Source organism: Loxodonta africana, chromosome 23, assembly GCF_030014295.1.
Source record: "Loxodonta africana isolate mLoxAfr1 chromosome 23, mLoxAfr1.hap2, whole genome shotgun sequence".
NCBI classification, from domain to species: Eukaryota; Metazoa; Chordata; class Mammalia; order Proboscidea; family Elephantidae; genus Loxodonta; species Loxodonta africana.
In genome coordinates, this window is record NC_087364.1 from 2683339 (window position 1) to 2699107 (window position 15769).

At 42.1% G+C, this 15769-nt stretch overlaps 1 protein-coding gene across 9 annotated transcripts in view; it reads right to left on the minus strand.

The window, feature by feature from the left end:
• Window positions 1-2500: 2500 nt before the first annotated feature.
• The window catches only part of ARHGEF7 (Rho guanine nucleotide exchange factor 7), a 159470-nt gene continuing 146201 nt past the window's right edge, over window positions 2501-15769 (minus strand). For 8 of the 9 annotated variants that reach the window (XM_064275222.1, XM_064275223.1, XM_064275220.1 and 5 more), the window contains 3 exons: window positions 8406-8505; window positions 7982-8036; window positions 2501-3571 (listed from right to left, as the gene is read on the minus strand). In XM_064275222.1, the coding sequence (XP_064131292.1) occupies window positions 3449-3571; window positions 7982-8036; window positions 8406-8505 (278 nt within the window). In that variant the 3' untranslated portion in view covers window positions 2501-3448. Of the gene's footprint in view, window positions 3572-7981; window positions 8037-8405; window positions 8506-9739; window positions 15764-15769 lie in introns of those variants that run through there. The other variant, XM_064275218.1, reaches the window with a different exon arrangement.

Here is a 15769-nt window from a genome sequence, read left to right on the forward strand (position 1 = left end):
TAGGCATTTTCCAGGACTGCTTCAATAACCACCTCATTGGCTAAAAGGCTGTCTGGCATAGAAAAATATTTCTGAACAGGAGTTATGTTCTGAGAAGGAAGGTTTACCCCAAAGAGAATTTTCTACATAAATCCTAGCTTTATAATTCCAACTAGGTACTTGTTTTCTTTTCCCTGGAATACTATTTTCTAATTCTTTTAGACTGGCAGGCACCTTCAATCAGTAAATCTTCAACAATGATACCAGCCTTGAAGGAATGTTAGGGAAAGGGTAAGTCTTAACAGACAAGTACGCAATTTTTTTTTGGGGGGGTGGGGTGGGGGGGTAGGACCTTATGACAATTACTATAAAGATCTCACAGATACCTCAAAAAAAATACTTTCATTTATCCAACCCCACAAAATGAACACCGAGCATCTTCTAACATGCAAGTGTGATAAATGGAGGCTGTACCTACCAGGAGAAACATCTGTACTTCCCATTCCTTTCCTAAAATTTTCCATTTTCATACCTCATCTTACTTATCTCCAAATATTCTTAGACTCTAGATTTACTAAAGACAAATGTAATACTTCCAATATCTGAAATTCACACCAGAATTTTAAAGTCTAAAGAGAAAATGCAGACCTAACACAACATGACAAAGACATCAGCGAAGAAAAAGTGACATTTCATAATATAAGAAAAATAATCAGTTTAATAATTACAACAGTGGAGCATAAATGTTGTAGTGGCAACGCCAGGACACTGTCGGTGACATTTAAAAGCTTCTCCGCGGTGGATGATCCCGATTCCTAAAGAAACGACTGGCATGAAGAAAGTCTACACAAAGGCAGGCATCCACAGCCCAGGACCTCAGGACACACGACCGACACACACGTACACTGTCAGGTACAATGATGGGGGCTTCAAGGCTGCATTTCAGCACGGTTTAGAACTGAAAGTGCTTCACATCTACAGGGTCAGAAATGGCTTCATCTCCTCATCCATAAAAGGTGGGAGCAAAGAAGTAAGCCTTCAGAAGGTTCAAGAGACAGTCGTGCTCCTTTATAAGGTACATCAAATTCCCAGCTCCTCAGAAGGGCCCACCATGAAGTGTATACAGTCTATTTACAATAGGGCAAGTTTTTAAAAAGAACTCCTTTAGGATGCACTTTCTCCACTCCCTAAGAAGCCTGAAAAAACACTGGGTTCACAGAAGGAAAAGGCAATGCACTAACACAAGGATCTCTGCAGCCACCCCCTATTCAGAGGGGAAGGGACAGTAGAAACCTAAGCATTCTCACAAAATACTTCCATCTAGTAACAAAGGTATGTTTGGTAAGAGAGCCGTCCCGGGGTATGCCGACAGCTTCTGAGAGGACAGGTGCCAAGTCCTTCAGCCACACAGCAACATCACCTTTCCCAACGTGACACAGAGATCAGATGGTTAGTTGTTCCTGAGTTACAGTCTGCTTACGACAGCCAATTCCAGTACACTCTGATTTCACTCCTTCACGGCAACGTCTTAAGCGTAACCGAAGAACAAAATCTACTTGTAAAAATAGAGCTTATCTTAAAAAAAAAAAAAAAAAAGGACCCGATCTTGTCTAGTCTTAGCAGGAATGAATAAATCGCTAAATACAAGAAGTTTGCGATTCTAATCAAAGCGCAAACTGCTGGCTGGTTTCTAAAGCATCCGTGAGGTGGACGGCTGTGCTGGGCAGAGTTTCTGAGCAAGACGACGGGCAAGAAGCTTGCAGAGGCCACCGCCCACTACGTTTAAAAACCAGCACCCAAAAGTGTAGTTAGCAATGATGCGGGAGAAGAACTATCAACAACCAGAAAACAAACTATTTTCAAAGTTGCCCCAGTTAAAAGGCATCAAACAAAAAAAACACAAGGGATTCAGGCGCAATTAAAGGGCAACTTTACAAACAGATCACAAGTGCCAGAAAGTCCCGTTTGATGCCGAGTGGGTTTTCCTGAAACATCTCTACTGTGCACTGCTGTCTGCAGTTTCGGTTTTTAAAGACCCAACACCTGTCCTGTGAGAAAGCTCACCTCCCTTAAAAATCGGACTCTTAAGAAAAGGGGGACCGATCTGAGCGAGACGGGAGCAGAGGCCGTGACCACAGTTACCCTAGGGGCTTTCCGAGCAGAACAAAGAGCTAGGCTTCTGCGGGCAGGTGAAACTTCCCAAATCGCTAAGGCGAGACTGGGACTCCCAGCGTGAGGACAGACCACCCTTCCCGCATCTCCTCAGCCATCTGTGCACAGTGGGGAAAATGTTTCCACAGCTGAACCTGTATTACTTATATTGAATTCAAAAAAACGTGTATTGCTTTAGTCTCACTGAAGGAGGGAAAACGTTATTTTCCCAGTCAGCACTGAAGAGGTGTGTCTGCCGCACCCTGATGGTAAAACAGGTCTCAGAGTTTAAATTGGCCGGACAAAGAAATCCCACCCACCCACGTTAGCTCACAGTACTGCCTTCATTCGTTTTCACTGGCTGCAGGGATATATAATAAATAATACATTTTATTTACAGGTTCTAGTTATCTCTTTTGTGGGGAAGACAAAATAGTACACTTTGTCAAGTTATTAAACTAGCCTATATATAGAAGTCTGTGTGCTCCCCCAAAACGCAGCGAATCAGCTCCGGTAATCAGAGTACGTAGACAGAGCAGACGGCGGCGTACACCCTCCCTCGACACGGTGGCTGTACGCTGTCTCCTCAGACCAGCATCTGAGCCTCAGACCCTTCACTCGTTCAGCCCAAGAATGCTGCACTCAGAGCCAACGTGTGTTTGTGATTGTAACACTGCTTTAAGAGAAGACTTTCAGGTGGTATTAAAGTAATCAGTGCAGACATAAATAAGGTTAAATTACCTAAGCACACTGAAATGGGAAGGATTTGGACAGCATTTTGGAAACCACGGTGTGTAGAACAATCAGCCAGCCACCAAAAGCATCCAGGTACTTTCAACGCCGCTACTCTCAGGCGAATGTGTGTGAAGACAACTTCTAATTCACGTGACCAGAAAGATTAGCAGGAAGGAAACTAGCGTGGGCGTTAGCCCAGATGTAGCAACCATGGATATGCATTCAAAATTGAGTATCTACAAGAGATATGTATACATAATATTTATATAATTTCAGTTAAAAGTCTGGAAAACAAGGATCGAGGATTTTTAGTCAGTCACTGCACTTATTGCGAAATGAGGTAATTCAGATGTTAACTGTAAAGAACGCAGTTCAGGGTCCTCAGTCTCTATACCTCACGTTTGGATTCTTTAGTAACGGTGTGATCACTTTTGTTCATGTTATAAACTCCGTCTTTTCTACACACAGAAAACAAGAAAGCGTGTCCATCCAGCGCGGCCCTGCTCTGCAGTCTCTGCATCTAACACTGACTCTGGTCAGGAGGCCTCCCACCTGGTCTCGTTACAAAGAACCAGGCTGTTCCTTACAGGTTGGTCTCATCCCAAGCAGGGTCGTTCATGTTCTTTAAAACTTTCCTCACAAGCTTTTCTAGGTCTTTGCGGGCTCTCTGTTCTTCCTCTAGAGACTTCTTCATCTTTTTGTTATCCTGTAAATTAAGCAGACCACAGTATGGTTAGTCGTCTTTTGCCATGAAGAGAACTTTCGTTTCCCCAAATAGACATTGCTGAGGAGAGTTACAGGGCTCACTTGAGCAAACCCTGGTGGATTCTGCCTGTGTGACACGATGGCAGGTATTCAACAGGTCAGAAGAACTCACCAATACTGCCGGGTTCTGCAAAGCCTAAATGCCTAACGGAACTCACCAATACTGCCGGGTTCTGCAAAGCCTAAATGCCTAATGGAACTCACCATACTGCCGGGTTCTGCAAAGCCTAAATGCCTAATAGAACTCACCATACTGCCGGGTTCCTCAAAGCCTAAATGCCTAATAGAACTCACCATACTGCCGGGTTCCTCAAAGCCTAAATGCCTAATAGAACTCACCAATACTGCCGGGTTCTGCAAAGCCTAAATGCCTAATAGAACTCACCAATACTGCCGGGTTCTGCAAAGCCTAAATGCCTAATAGAACTCACCATACTGCCGGGTTCCTCAAAGCCTAAATGCCTAATAGAACTCACCAATACTGCCGGGTTCTGCAAAGCCTAAATGCCTAATAGAACTCACCAATACTGCCGGGTTCCTCAAAGCCTAAATGCCTAATAGAACTCACCATACTGCCGGGTTCTGCAAAGCCTAAATGCCTAATAGAACTCACCATACTGCCGGGTTCTGCAAAGCCTAAATGCCTAACGGAACTCACCAATACTGCCGGGTTCTGCAAAGCCTAAATGCCTAATAGAACTCACCATACTGCCGGGTTCCTCAAAGCCTAAATGCCTAATAGAACTCACCATACTGCCGGGTTCCTCAAAGCCTAAATGCCTAATAGAACTCACCATACTGCCGGGTTCCTCAAAGCCTAAATGCCTAATAGAACTCACCATACTGCCGGGTTCTGCAAAGCCTAAATGCCTAATAGAACTCACCAATACTGCCGGGTTCTGCAAAGCCTAAATGCCTAATAGAACTCACCATACTGCCGGGTTCCTCAAAGCCTAAATGCCTAATAGAACTCACCATACTGCCGGGTTCTGCAAAGCCTAAATGCCTAATAGAACTCACCATACTGCCGGGTTCTGCAAAGCCTAAATGCCTAACGGAACTCACCAATACTGCCGGGTTCTGCAAAGCCTAAATGCCTAATAGAACTCACCATACTGCCGGGTTCTGCACCATACTGCCGGGTTCTGCAAAGCCTAAATGCCTAATAGAACTCACCATGCTGCCGGGTTCTGCAAAGCCTAAATGCCTAACGGAACTCACCAATACTGCCGGGTTCTGCAAAGCCTAAATGCCTAATGGAACTCACCAATACTGCCGGGTTCTGCAAAGCCTAAATGCCTAATAGAACTCACCATGCTGCCGGGTTCTGCAAAGCCTAAATGCCTAATAGAACTCACCATACTGCTGGGTTCTGCAAAGCCTAAATGCCTAAGAGATATTTCAGTCTTCTTTAGCATCTTGAGGTGGACATACAGTCCTACTGTCTGTTACTACTTTAAGTTCACAAACACTGAATGAGAGAATCTCCATACAGCATACAAAAATGGCTGAACATTTTCAAAAAAATGACTTATAGCCAGTATCCTCTTTTCACATTTATTTCACATATATAGGGCTGTTACGAGTCAGAGTCCACTCAACACCAACATGTGTGTGTGTGCTTGAGTGGGTGCTCGCGTGAGTGTGTGCGTGCCCGTGTGTGTGTGTGTTTGTGTGTGTATCGGGTTATATAAATGAATGGAAGTAACAGTAATAATAGCTGAGTGAATAAAGGGATAAATGAATAAACATCTGCTTGACCAAAGTTCGTTCCTAGACAAGAAAACTGTGGACGAAAGTGGCCACTGGCTACTAAAGCAAAAATGTCTTCTACTTTGCGGAGTAAAACGTGAGAAACAGACATGAGGGAGCCACGACTGGCCAGTGCGTGCAGACACAAGTGTTACCTGCTCCATTACAGGGAAACAAGGCCCAGGCCCTCTCAGCTAAGAGTCCCACTAGGGGATCTCGGTGAGCCTGATGAATTTTGTACTGTGCTATCTGACTCTGTATAGAGCTAACGCAAAGTGAGCATGGCTCTCATAAAAGCATGGCGAATTAACGACTGCAGTGCTCAGCACACAAGAGGGATTTCAGTTAGGAGGGGCTGGAGACTATACTCAGCTACACCTAACGAGGAGCCCTGGTCGTGCAGTGGCTGAGAGCTACAGCAAGCTATGGCTGGCAGTCTGAATCGACCAGCCACTCCTTGGAAATCCTATGGGGCAGTTCTACTCTGTCCTGCAGGGTCACTATGAGTCACAATCGACTGGATGGCAACGGGTTTGGTTTTTTTTGTTTTTGTTTTTTACGTAACAGGCTACCTTGATTCTCTCTGCATACATACACTTGAGTATAAGATGAATAAATCTGTAAGAAAAGACATCATGAGAATGTCACACCATAGAAACACAGCAAACTTGTAAAGGGTGATTTATAGAAACATATTTTAAATCAAGCCTCTAACTCCTGGCCTACTCTGCTTCTGAGTTGTTCAAACTTTTGACATTACAGGAGATCTAGTTAGATATGATCATTTATTAGACCAGGCGTGACCTGGTCCCTGGCCATCCCACTGACCTCACTTCCCACAGCTCTCCGCCTTGCTCACTGCACTCCAGCCACACTGGCCTCACTGTTCTGTGGACATGTGAGCAAGCCCCCATGTCCCGGCCATTGCATGTGTGGTTCCCCTGCCTGGCCAGCTCTCCTCAGGTGTTGATTTACACAGCCATTTCTTCAGCATCTTCACTTTACTCCTCAGGACACTTCACCACCCCCTGCCTGTCACTCTATTCCCTGATCCCACTTACTTTTCTTTCTCTATCGCTTATCATCATCCAACATTACTGTTCTTGTTGACGGCTGCCGTCAAGTCAGCCCCCTGCTCATGGCGACCCCATGCACAACAGGATGAAATGCTTCCTGGTCCTGCCTCATTCCGCACGATCGTTGCGGACTGGACCTTTGTGGTCCACAGGGTTTGTGTTGGCTGATTTTCAGAAGTAGATCTCCAGGCCTTTCTTCCTAGGCTGTCTTAGTTTAGAAGTTCCACTGAAACCTGTCCAGCATCACAGCAACACACAAACCGCTGCTGACAGACGGGTGGTGGCGGTGCTTGAGGTGCACTGCCTGGGAACTGAACCCGAGTCTCCCACATGGAAGGCGAGAATTCTACCACTAGACCACCATGTCCTCTTCCAACCCATGTTACTGTCAGGTGCCATCGAGTCAATTTCAACTGACAGCGACCCCACGTGACAGGCATAACCGTCCCCTAGAGTATTCCAGGCTGTAATCTCTACAAAGGCGCAGGACCAGGCAGTGTTTCATTCTGTCGTACATGGTGTTAATATGAGCTGGAACTTACCCCACAACACCTAACCACAACCTTTACGCAAGCAGATCTCCAGGTCTTTCTCCCACAGTCTCTCACAGGCTCCAAGATCTAACTTCTGGGCTTACTAGGAAGGAACGAACTTCTCTAATATACACAGAGCCACAAGCAGCGGCCACGACAACACAGAGTTTCTCCGGGTCCTTTCTACAGCGTAGGACCCAATCATTACCGTGTGTAAAATACAGACAACAACATTATCTTATGCAGAGACACAGCCTGTTACTAAGGAAGAAACATATGCAGGGCAGCCTGTCAGATGAGGGAGGTAAGGACCAAGAAGTCGCTTCGGCTGAGCAACGGGAGCTCTGGAAGCCCTCGGATCCCGCACCTCCGGCTGCTCATCCTGCCCATCCTTCTACCCCTCCTGCCCACAACCACACCAGACCACAGGGTGCCATGCTTCCCCTCTGCTGCCATCTTTCGAATCTGGCAAACCCAGCCCCAAGCCGAGCTCCTCTCTAACACCTTCCCCTGCCTGTCAGGCAGGACTCATCACTCCCTCATCTAGGACCACAGCCTTCTGTGCACAAGGCTCATCGATAACCAATCAAGTTTAACTTACTCATTGACTTGGCTTCTCAAGAACAACTGCCACACATCACTCACACCAACGAGTGGCAGGGGCTGATCACAGTAGGCTCCCAGTAACATTTTTATAACTGGCCTGAATTTTAGATAATTTATTATTCCCAAAGAATTTAAGATGGTTTATGATATCAAAAACAGTAGGGTTAAAACAAAGAGTTTAAACATGTCACTTAAAGGATTCATTTCCTGGCCTATCAGACTTACAGAAGACCAATTTGTTTTACATGTTGGAATTCTTAAAGACATGATCTCCTTTTAGTATCTTCTTGCTTATGGACAAACAGCTTCATTTTTTAATACAGTGTTTTCCCTTGTTCCCCCACAACACCTCCCACCCCAAAAAGATTAAAAACTATGGCTTACTTGTCTTAATTCTTGGACTTCATCCTTTAATGCATAGACAGTATCAACAAGACTCCTGAAATAGGAAATGAAATAAACACACAGATAAGGACGAGGAATGAAGAAGATACTGAAGCTCTTGACCGAGAGAAAGCCTGATGCTTTAACACTGAGTGAAATAAACCATGTTCTCTGCCCTGTCTAACAGTCTAGTCTCTCAGTTCACACACCTTCCAACAACCTATTTCTATATATAAAAAATATGGTAGGTTAAATCCTAGTCAAGGACAACTCCAATTTCTGAAGAAAAAAAAAAAAAAAAGAATTTCCTGAAGTCGCACCCAAGCCCCCAGGAAACTGTTGTGACTCCAGGGCTACTACTCCTCCCCAGAGGTCACGCTCACTCACTCACACGCCGGCTTTAAAACATCGGAAGACATCTTACTTTTCTTCTATCACTGTCTGGCCATTACTTCTAGTTTCTTCTACTATAATCTTCTCTTCTTCTGGAAGCAAAACTTGTGGAGCAGATTCTTTGCGTGAACCTAGGATCATCAAAAAAATAAATAAAATAAAACTGCAGATAAATACCATGACCATACTAAGAAAAACAACTTGACTATACAACACTACGTAACTAGTAAATTCCAGGGACCACACATTAAAACATACTTTCATCAAGACAAAACAGGTCAGGTATCTTTTACCAATTTTCATGACCTCTGTCCTACTGAACCCACAGTCTTTTTCATGCCTAAGGCAGCAGAGAGGGAAAAAAACATGAGGCTTTTCGCAGTTTAGTAAACTTCAATTTCCCAATCTGGATTACGGATCTTTTAAATCCTAAAATATTCACCAGCTGGTGGGTGGGGGGTTAAAGGATCTGAATATATTCCCCTAGATACTCAACCAAATTTTGACCCATTATATCAAGTATTTCAGAAAGACAAATCAGACCAAGCAGATAATATACAGTGAATGTTTATAAATTTTTTAAAACTGGTAATAAAAACATTTACGTTTATAGTGACATATGAAAATAAAAAGATTATGATACATGATTCAGAAAAAGTGGAATTTAATTTTTGGTTCTTTTATGAAAACTTTATATTCCCTGAAGTATAAACATTTTTTTGCAAATGAAAGGAGGTAAAGTGCTCACAACATCAGACAAACTTTTATCCCGTTTAACCAACACCTAGCATGGTATTGTGCAAAGAACAATCTCCCAATGTCTGTTGTAAAATAATGTGCTGTAGAAATTAATTGGGAAATACAAATACTTATTTTAAAAGGTGAGAAAAAAGGAATCAAATCTTACTTAAAGATGCAAAGAAGAAAATAATCTTTTCTTAAGGAAAATATTTTCTTAAAGATCATACAACACTATAATATATGTCATTAATACTTCTGAAAAAATGCACCTGACGCAGATTTCAGTAAGGCTACAACATATCGCAAAACCCAACTCCTGCGCGTGGGACTGCGATCCAGCCACTAAAAAATACACTTATTTGGGAGAATATGCTAATTAACTATAAATGGTGGTTCAGCTTACTGATTTTTGTTTTTTCTGGTTTGCCTTTCGTTTGTCTTCCTAAAAGTTCATCAGATTACAAGAATGGCACTGGCATATCCTTATTATCAGGGGAAAGTTCAGTGTAATAAGAATATTTTAGAGACAAGACTTTAAGGAATAGTTTTACTGGTATTTATTGTAAGCTTGACTCCTCTGACGAGAACAAGATCAGGAATTACTACCAAAGCCTGATGACAAGGTTTTGTAGAACGTTCCTAACACCCAAACGGTATCTTCTGTCACCTCCAAGGCAGCTCTAAGGCCAGAGTGACTTTACAGGCCACGTGATCTGGGGAGAATCACATCTCTCTACGCTGCCATTTCCCATCTGCGAAATGGCGCAGTAACATCTGCTCTCGAGCCCCTGGGTGGTACAAACAGTTAACCACGCTCAGCTACTAACCCAAAGGCTGGCGGCTCAAACCCACCCAGAGCTACCTTGGAAGAAAGGCCTGGCAATCTACTTCTGAAAGACCACAGCCACTGACAACCCCACGGAGCACAGTTTACTCTGAAACGCATGGGGTCACCGTGAGTCGGGACCTACTCGATGGCAATTGGTCTTTTTTGTTTTCTCTTCTGTAACACCTGCTCTACCACCTGTCTGACAGACTGCTATGGAAACCAAACACAAGGACACTGTGGAATCAAAGCCAAGAAGTAAACAAGAGCAGGATACTGCTCTCCCCCTGTGTGTCTGTGATATCAGAGGTAATATCAAGCTCTTGGTAGGCAGTCAAGTACAACTGGATGTTACACAGGACAAGTTTCAAGATACATATAAATATATAAAGGGAAGGGCTTTACGAGCACTGGGAATAACTTCAGCATTATGGTCAAAGGCAGTACTCAGAACTTCGTCATAAACTGCAATGAGCTAACACATGCTAGGGTATTTACAAAAAAATCTGTCAAATACTATTTCAAAGATGACCCTTCCACTGAGAGTTCATGTGAAAACAAAAACAAAAAACAAAGGACCAAAACCAAAAAATCTCCCAGGAAAAACAAACCACAAAAACCCTCACACTATGCTACGAATTCTGCCCCAACAGGTGTCCGGGGTGCGGGAAGCGTGGCTGTGACCCTACGGCCTCTGCAAGGTCACTTACTACTCCTTCACATACTGTTCTGCAGAGTCTAGGAATTATTTTTCAGGCAGAACGCAACATTCGTGAAGATACAGTCCCAGAAAGGATCCAGTTTTAAAAACAGCATTTTACTGACAAAAACGTCTCCAGAAATCTCTCACAGAATCCAGAAAACGAAGTTCAACTTCTGAATGACAGAAGAAGGGCACAGAGTGCTGCCTGCACCAGTTCCCAAAAGGCTCCCTGAGGTCACGGGGCCTGTCGGCTGCAGGGCTGTGGGGTGATGACATAGTTTCTTCCAGGCCCTTCTTGGCTAATGGGGAATATGGCCGGGACATCTGGGCCACAGAGAAAGTACTGCTTAAGGAAGACACTGGTATGTGAAACAAATGATAAAGTGTATGATACTTGTTGGGTTAGGAAATCTACAGGTAAGGGAAATTCTCGGCTTCTGATAAAAATGCAAACGTTATCCAGGTTTTTATAAGCAGAAGTTAATTCTTGTGCTATCTGCGCAGAAAGATACGAAAGAGCTTCATAAACATTCACATTTCTGTACTAAATGTACAGAAAATAAACCGTCTCACTTAACTTTCCCTGTGAAGAGAAGCAAACCAGTAACGTCAGACAATTCAGTCAAGTCATACGTTTTTCCCCAGTTACCAATCACCCAGGTACGTTAATTACATCTGAGTCCGAGCAGATGATGACCCATGTCACATTTAAACCAAAATGCCTACCTGTCACATTTAATTTACAATGCACATTTCTTCAAATCGATTAGTTCATGTGACAACAGCCTGAAAAAACCTTTTATGCAACCGTATTCCACCAAGGTTAAACTCTATAAATTTCTTTTCAATTATTTTACATCATCTAGCTTCCTAGACAGCCTGTTCACATTATCTGCCATTACAGTTTTCATTACCAGGATTAACCTTTTCAAATAAAATACAGAGTCACAAAGGCTGCCGACTTTGTAAAGAAAATGGGTCGGACCTGCAGTCAACTGTTCTTACAGAGGTGCCGTGGCTGACTGAACTAGGCATCACCAGCCTGGGGTGATGCTGTTTCAGGAAACTTAGGTACATCACTTCCACTGTTTTGTAAGAGACAACAACACGATTAACCACCTCTGCAGAGCTGCTCTGAGACTTTAAAAAATTACATTTTATAAATATCATTTACCAAATGAATTCACAAAAATAAAAGCCTTAAATTCCGTATGTAACACAATTTGAAGAGCTGAAGCCTGTACTAACCAGTCAACAGTTAGATATGGGTGACACAGTTCTCAGCCGTCCAAGTACACTTCAAGCCCACAAGAATGGAACAACAAACTTGAAAATACTGTTATAGGCAGAATGTACTAACTGCCTGACTTTTGAAATGTGTCAATATTCAAAACGCCATTTACAGACTTGACTGTTAGCTAGGAGGTTTAAATGACGATTATTTATTAGCCTGAAAGAAGCCTACGTATCATGGAATGCTAATAATCTGCCTAGTTTCAACACAGTTTTCTAAAATGATAAAAAAAATGTTATACCCTTTCAACAAAACAATAAAGGAATATTCTCCCAGCCAGATTTACCAGTTGGCTATTTCTTTAAGAACGAATCCTAGATTTAACAATTTAACAGAGATTATGAAAGCATTTTTTGGAGATTTCACAACATGTGTTTCCTGAAGTGTCTGGGACGGAAAAACAAGTGAGCGGAACTACCAGAGAAGGTTCTACCTTTATTTGAAAACCATCTGGCTCAGACACACAGAAACGTGTTCAAGATGATTCTGGCACAGTCGAGGTCTGTGTTTCCCAAACTGCGTGCAAAATACAAAGTTTTATGTTCCCAGAAGATAAGCAGGGGTCCTTTAACTGGCTGTATACTATTAGGTACTCCTTGGGTATCTACAGGACATATTTAGCATCTTAAACATTTTGATAAGGTTTGCAGTAAAAGCCCCTCTTTAACTCAGCATTTCCTAAACTCGTTTTGATGTTGATTTCTGCATCAATATTAACAGCCTGCAGCTTTCTGGGCACCAGTTGGAGGAATACCAGGCTAGCCTATAATCCTGTCTGTGTCTATAAATACATACATACAACTGTTAGTTGACTTTTTTTTTTTTTTTTTTTTTTGCAGTATGGGGGTGGGAATAGGAAAAACATGAAAATAATGGAATGGCAATTTATACAATAAAAATACATATATACAATTTGTTGACTTTTTTTTCTTTTTTTGCAGTATAGGGGTGGGAATAGGAAAAACATGAAAATAATAAAACGGTAATTTATGTTTGTACCAATCCAGCGTTTCTCAACTCGAGGCCTCCAAGAACAGGCATGAAGATCTTGGGGTCCACCCAGAAACTGTCGCTGAGAAACACTGCAGTGGCATGTCAACACTGCCATCCTCAGTGATCGCTCTGTGGCGACCCAGCTGTAGACACTGCTGATTCAGAAGTCTGAGAGCACACGTAAGTTAACATGGACACAAAATTTAAAATCTTATGAGACTTCTCAGATCACTACCCGCCCCCAAAACAAAAAACAATTCACAGGTCCCCTAGAGAACTGTGGGCTTCAGTTTGAGAAACACAGATCTGATCTAACATCCCCATTTATAGACAAGAAGGTCACCAGAGAGAGGGTCACTTGCCCAGACAGCAACAGATCGGGACCAACACCCTAGGCTCCACTCAGTCGTCTTTTTTGTTAGTGCCTTGTTTAACTACACACAACTAACAGCTTCAGAAATTACTGACTCTGTGTCAAATCTAGGGCGTGCTGTGTGCGTGTACAGGCGTGCGTGTGTGAGGCTGCACACCCAAAGCCTAAGGCAGTCTGAGTTCATCAGAAAAGATTAGCTGCCCATTTGGCCAGGGATCTAGTACAGCTGTGCAAAAACTCACACGACTTCCCAAGTCAGTGATCTTCCTAAACTCTGTATCTGATCACTCTCAGCCGAGACTGAAAGAACTTACAGAATGGAACAAAATACTCAACTTAAAGGGAAATCTAATAAGTTCTCTCCTAAAGTCAGCTAGGCCATTTTGTGTTTATGGCTATGATACAATTCTGATTCCTTTTTTTTTTTTTTTTTAAGTAAGGCAAAGAAAAGTTTTATTTTTAGAAAATGACTTATGTTTGTTTATTGTTTTTTATTTTGATTCATTAAAAGCATCTAGTCCTGTACCTGGCACAGTGTATTTCTTTTCCTTTCCTTTTATTTCATTTTTCTTTTTCTAGTCAGTTGGGCATGTACTTTATAAAAACAAAAGTTACAAGCTGGTCTTAGTCTAAATAAAACACTTAAAAGTTGTGCTTTTTTTCCCACCATTCAAGCACAAAAAATGAAAACATTTCTTCTTAAAGACAAACCTTATTAAAAAGACAAGCTTATTTTTTAAAAAGAGGGAAATTAAAAAAAAAATGTAGACAACATGGACATTATTTTGCCTAGAGCATATGTAACCCCAGGGAAGTGCAGCTTTTTCTAGCAAGGCATAGGGAACAGCTTCCGTGACCTGCCTTTCCTCTGTGAAGTGCGATGTTCAGGAGAACCACCGAGAACACTAACTGCAAACTAGGCTGTGCCCCCCTGCCCCCCGGAACAAATATTAAAAGCCACGGGCTAGCAAATGCAAAATTTATTTCAACTGTACATAACAGACGTCTTTTTTTTTTTATATAAAACAAACACTTCATTGCCATATGCAACCACAAACAATAATATGCATACTGTACAATACAATACAACATTCAGATATACATCCAATTGATTTTTGCAAATGGTAGCTACTAAAAATGGCTTTTCCCATTGACAGATAAAAAGCACAATATATAGTTTTTTTTCCCAAGGTCTTATACCACTATATACACATTACTGTGTTTTGGCAACTGTATGCAAAACACACAATAGAGCTTATTATATACTTACGGCAAGTATCAATGAAATGGGAACACCATTTAAGCCGTTTGTAAAGGGCCTGATAACGGCTTAAACCTACCTTCCAATTCAGGTTCTTCATCCTTTCATTGTAATACTAACTGTACACATATATGTTACAAAAGTGCAGAAACAGGAGATGCTATTATTCGCATGACTAGAGTTCCACAAAGATAGAAACACTGACCCTGTGAACATCGTATCACCATCGCCACACCAGAATTTCTTTTAGGCCTGTGGCACTAATACTTCTAACCAGGTGACAAAAGCTAACGGTGTCAGACATTCAAAACAAACCAAAACAAACAAAGAGCCAGGTGATTATTCTGCAGTGATCACAGCATTAAAGAAAATCATCAACACAATAGCTTTAATGGGTACAAACAGGAATGGCGGTAAACTCAAAGCTCTGGTGTACAGAATAGTAATTAAAACGTCTAATCGAGATAACCCAAATGGTATCTGGCCTTTAAGAAAAGATCAAGTGCAGCAACTGCATTTCAATGTCGTGACATATACCGCACATGACATACGCAACTCAGGGCAGCTAGGGCAAAAAGGCATTGAAAACAATCCACTGGTTATTACAGTCTCAAAGCAAACAAAGACATTCCACACTTGGTCTCAGAAAAGGTGACTCAGTCTACGTAATATCAAAAAAACTGCTTCTAAACTCATTAGATGATATTGAAAAGTTATCGTATTTCTCCAACAATTCCATTTGTCATTTGTCTGAACATACATTAAACCCCATCTCTACTTTGAATTAATATTGGGCTCTAATTGCAAAAGACTGCTCCTCAACTCTCTTATTTATGTAATTGTTATAAAAAAATACAAAATCGCCAGATGATAGAAGTAGTTCAGTGACTACTTCCAAGGGAGCAAATATTTGAAATTAACAGTTTTCCTAATGACCTCAGTAAGAATGGCTTGTATGCAATGAACGCGAATCATGAAGTAATGAAGCTGTTTGACTTTTTAAAAAAAAAGTCATTGGCAGAAGCTGGCTAGCACCTCTGGGCTTGTGAGCCAAAGAACCCCACTCCCAGGATACAGTCAGGTAGTGCGCCAAGTCATCACCAAGCAGACAAAATCACAACACTGAATACATGGATTTGTGAAGGGGTCGGGTAGAGGGAGAAGACAGAAATCACAGCCACCTGGAATTACAGCCATCCTAAAG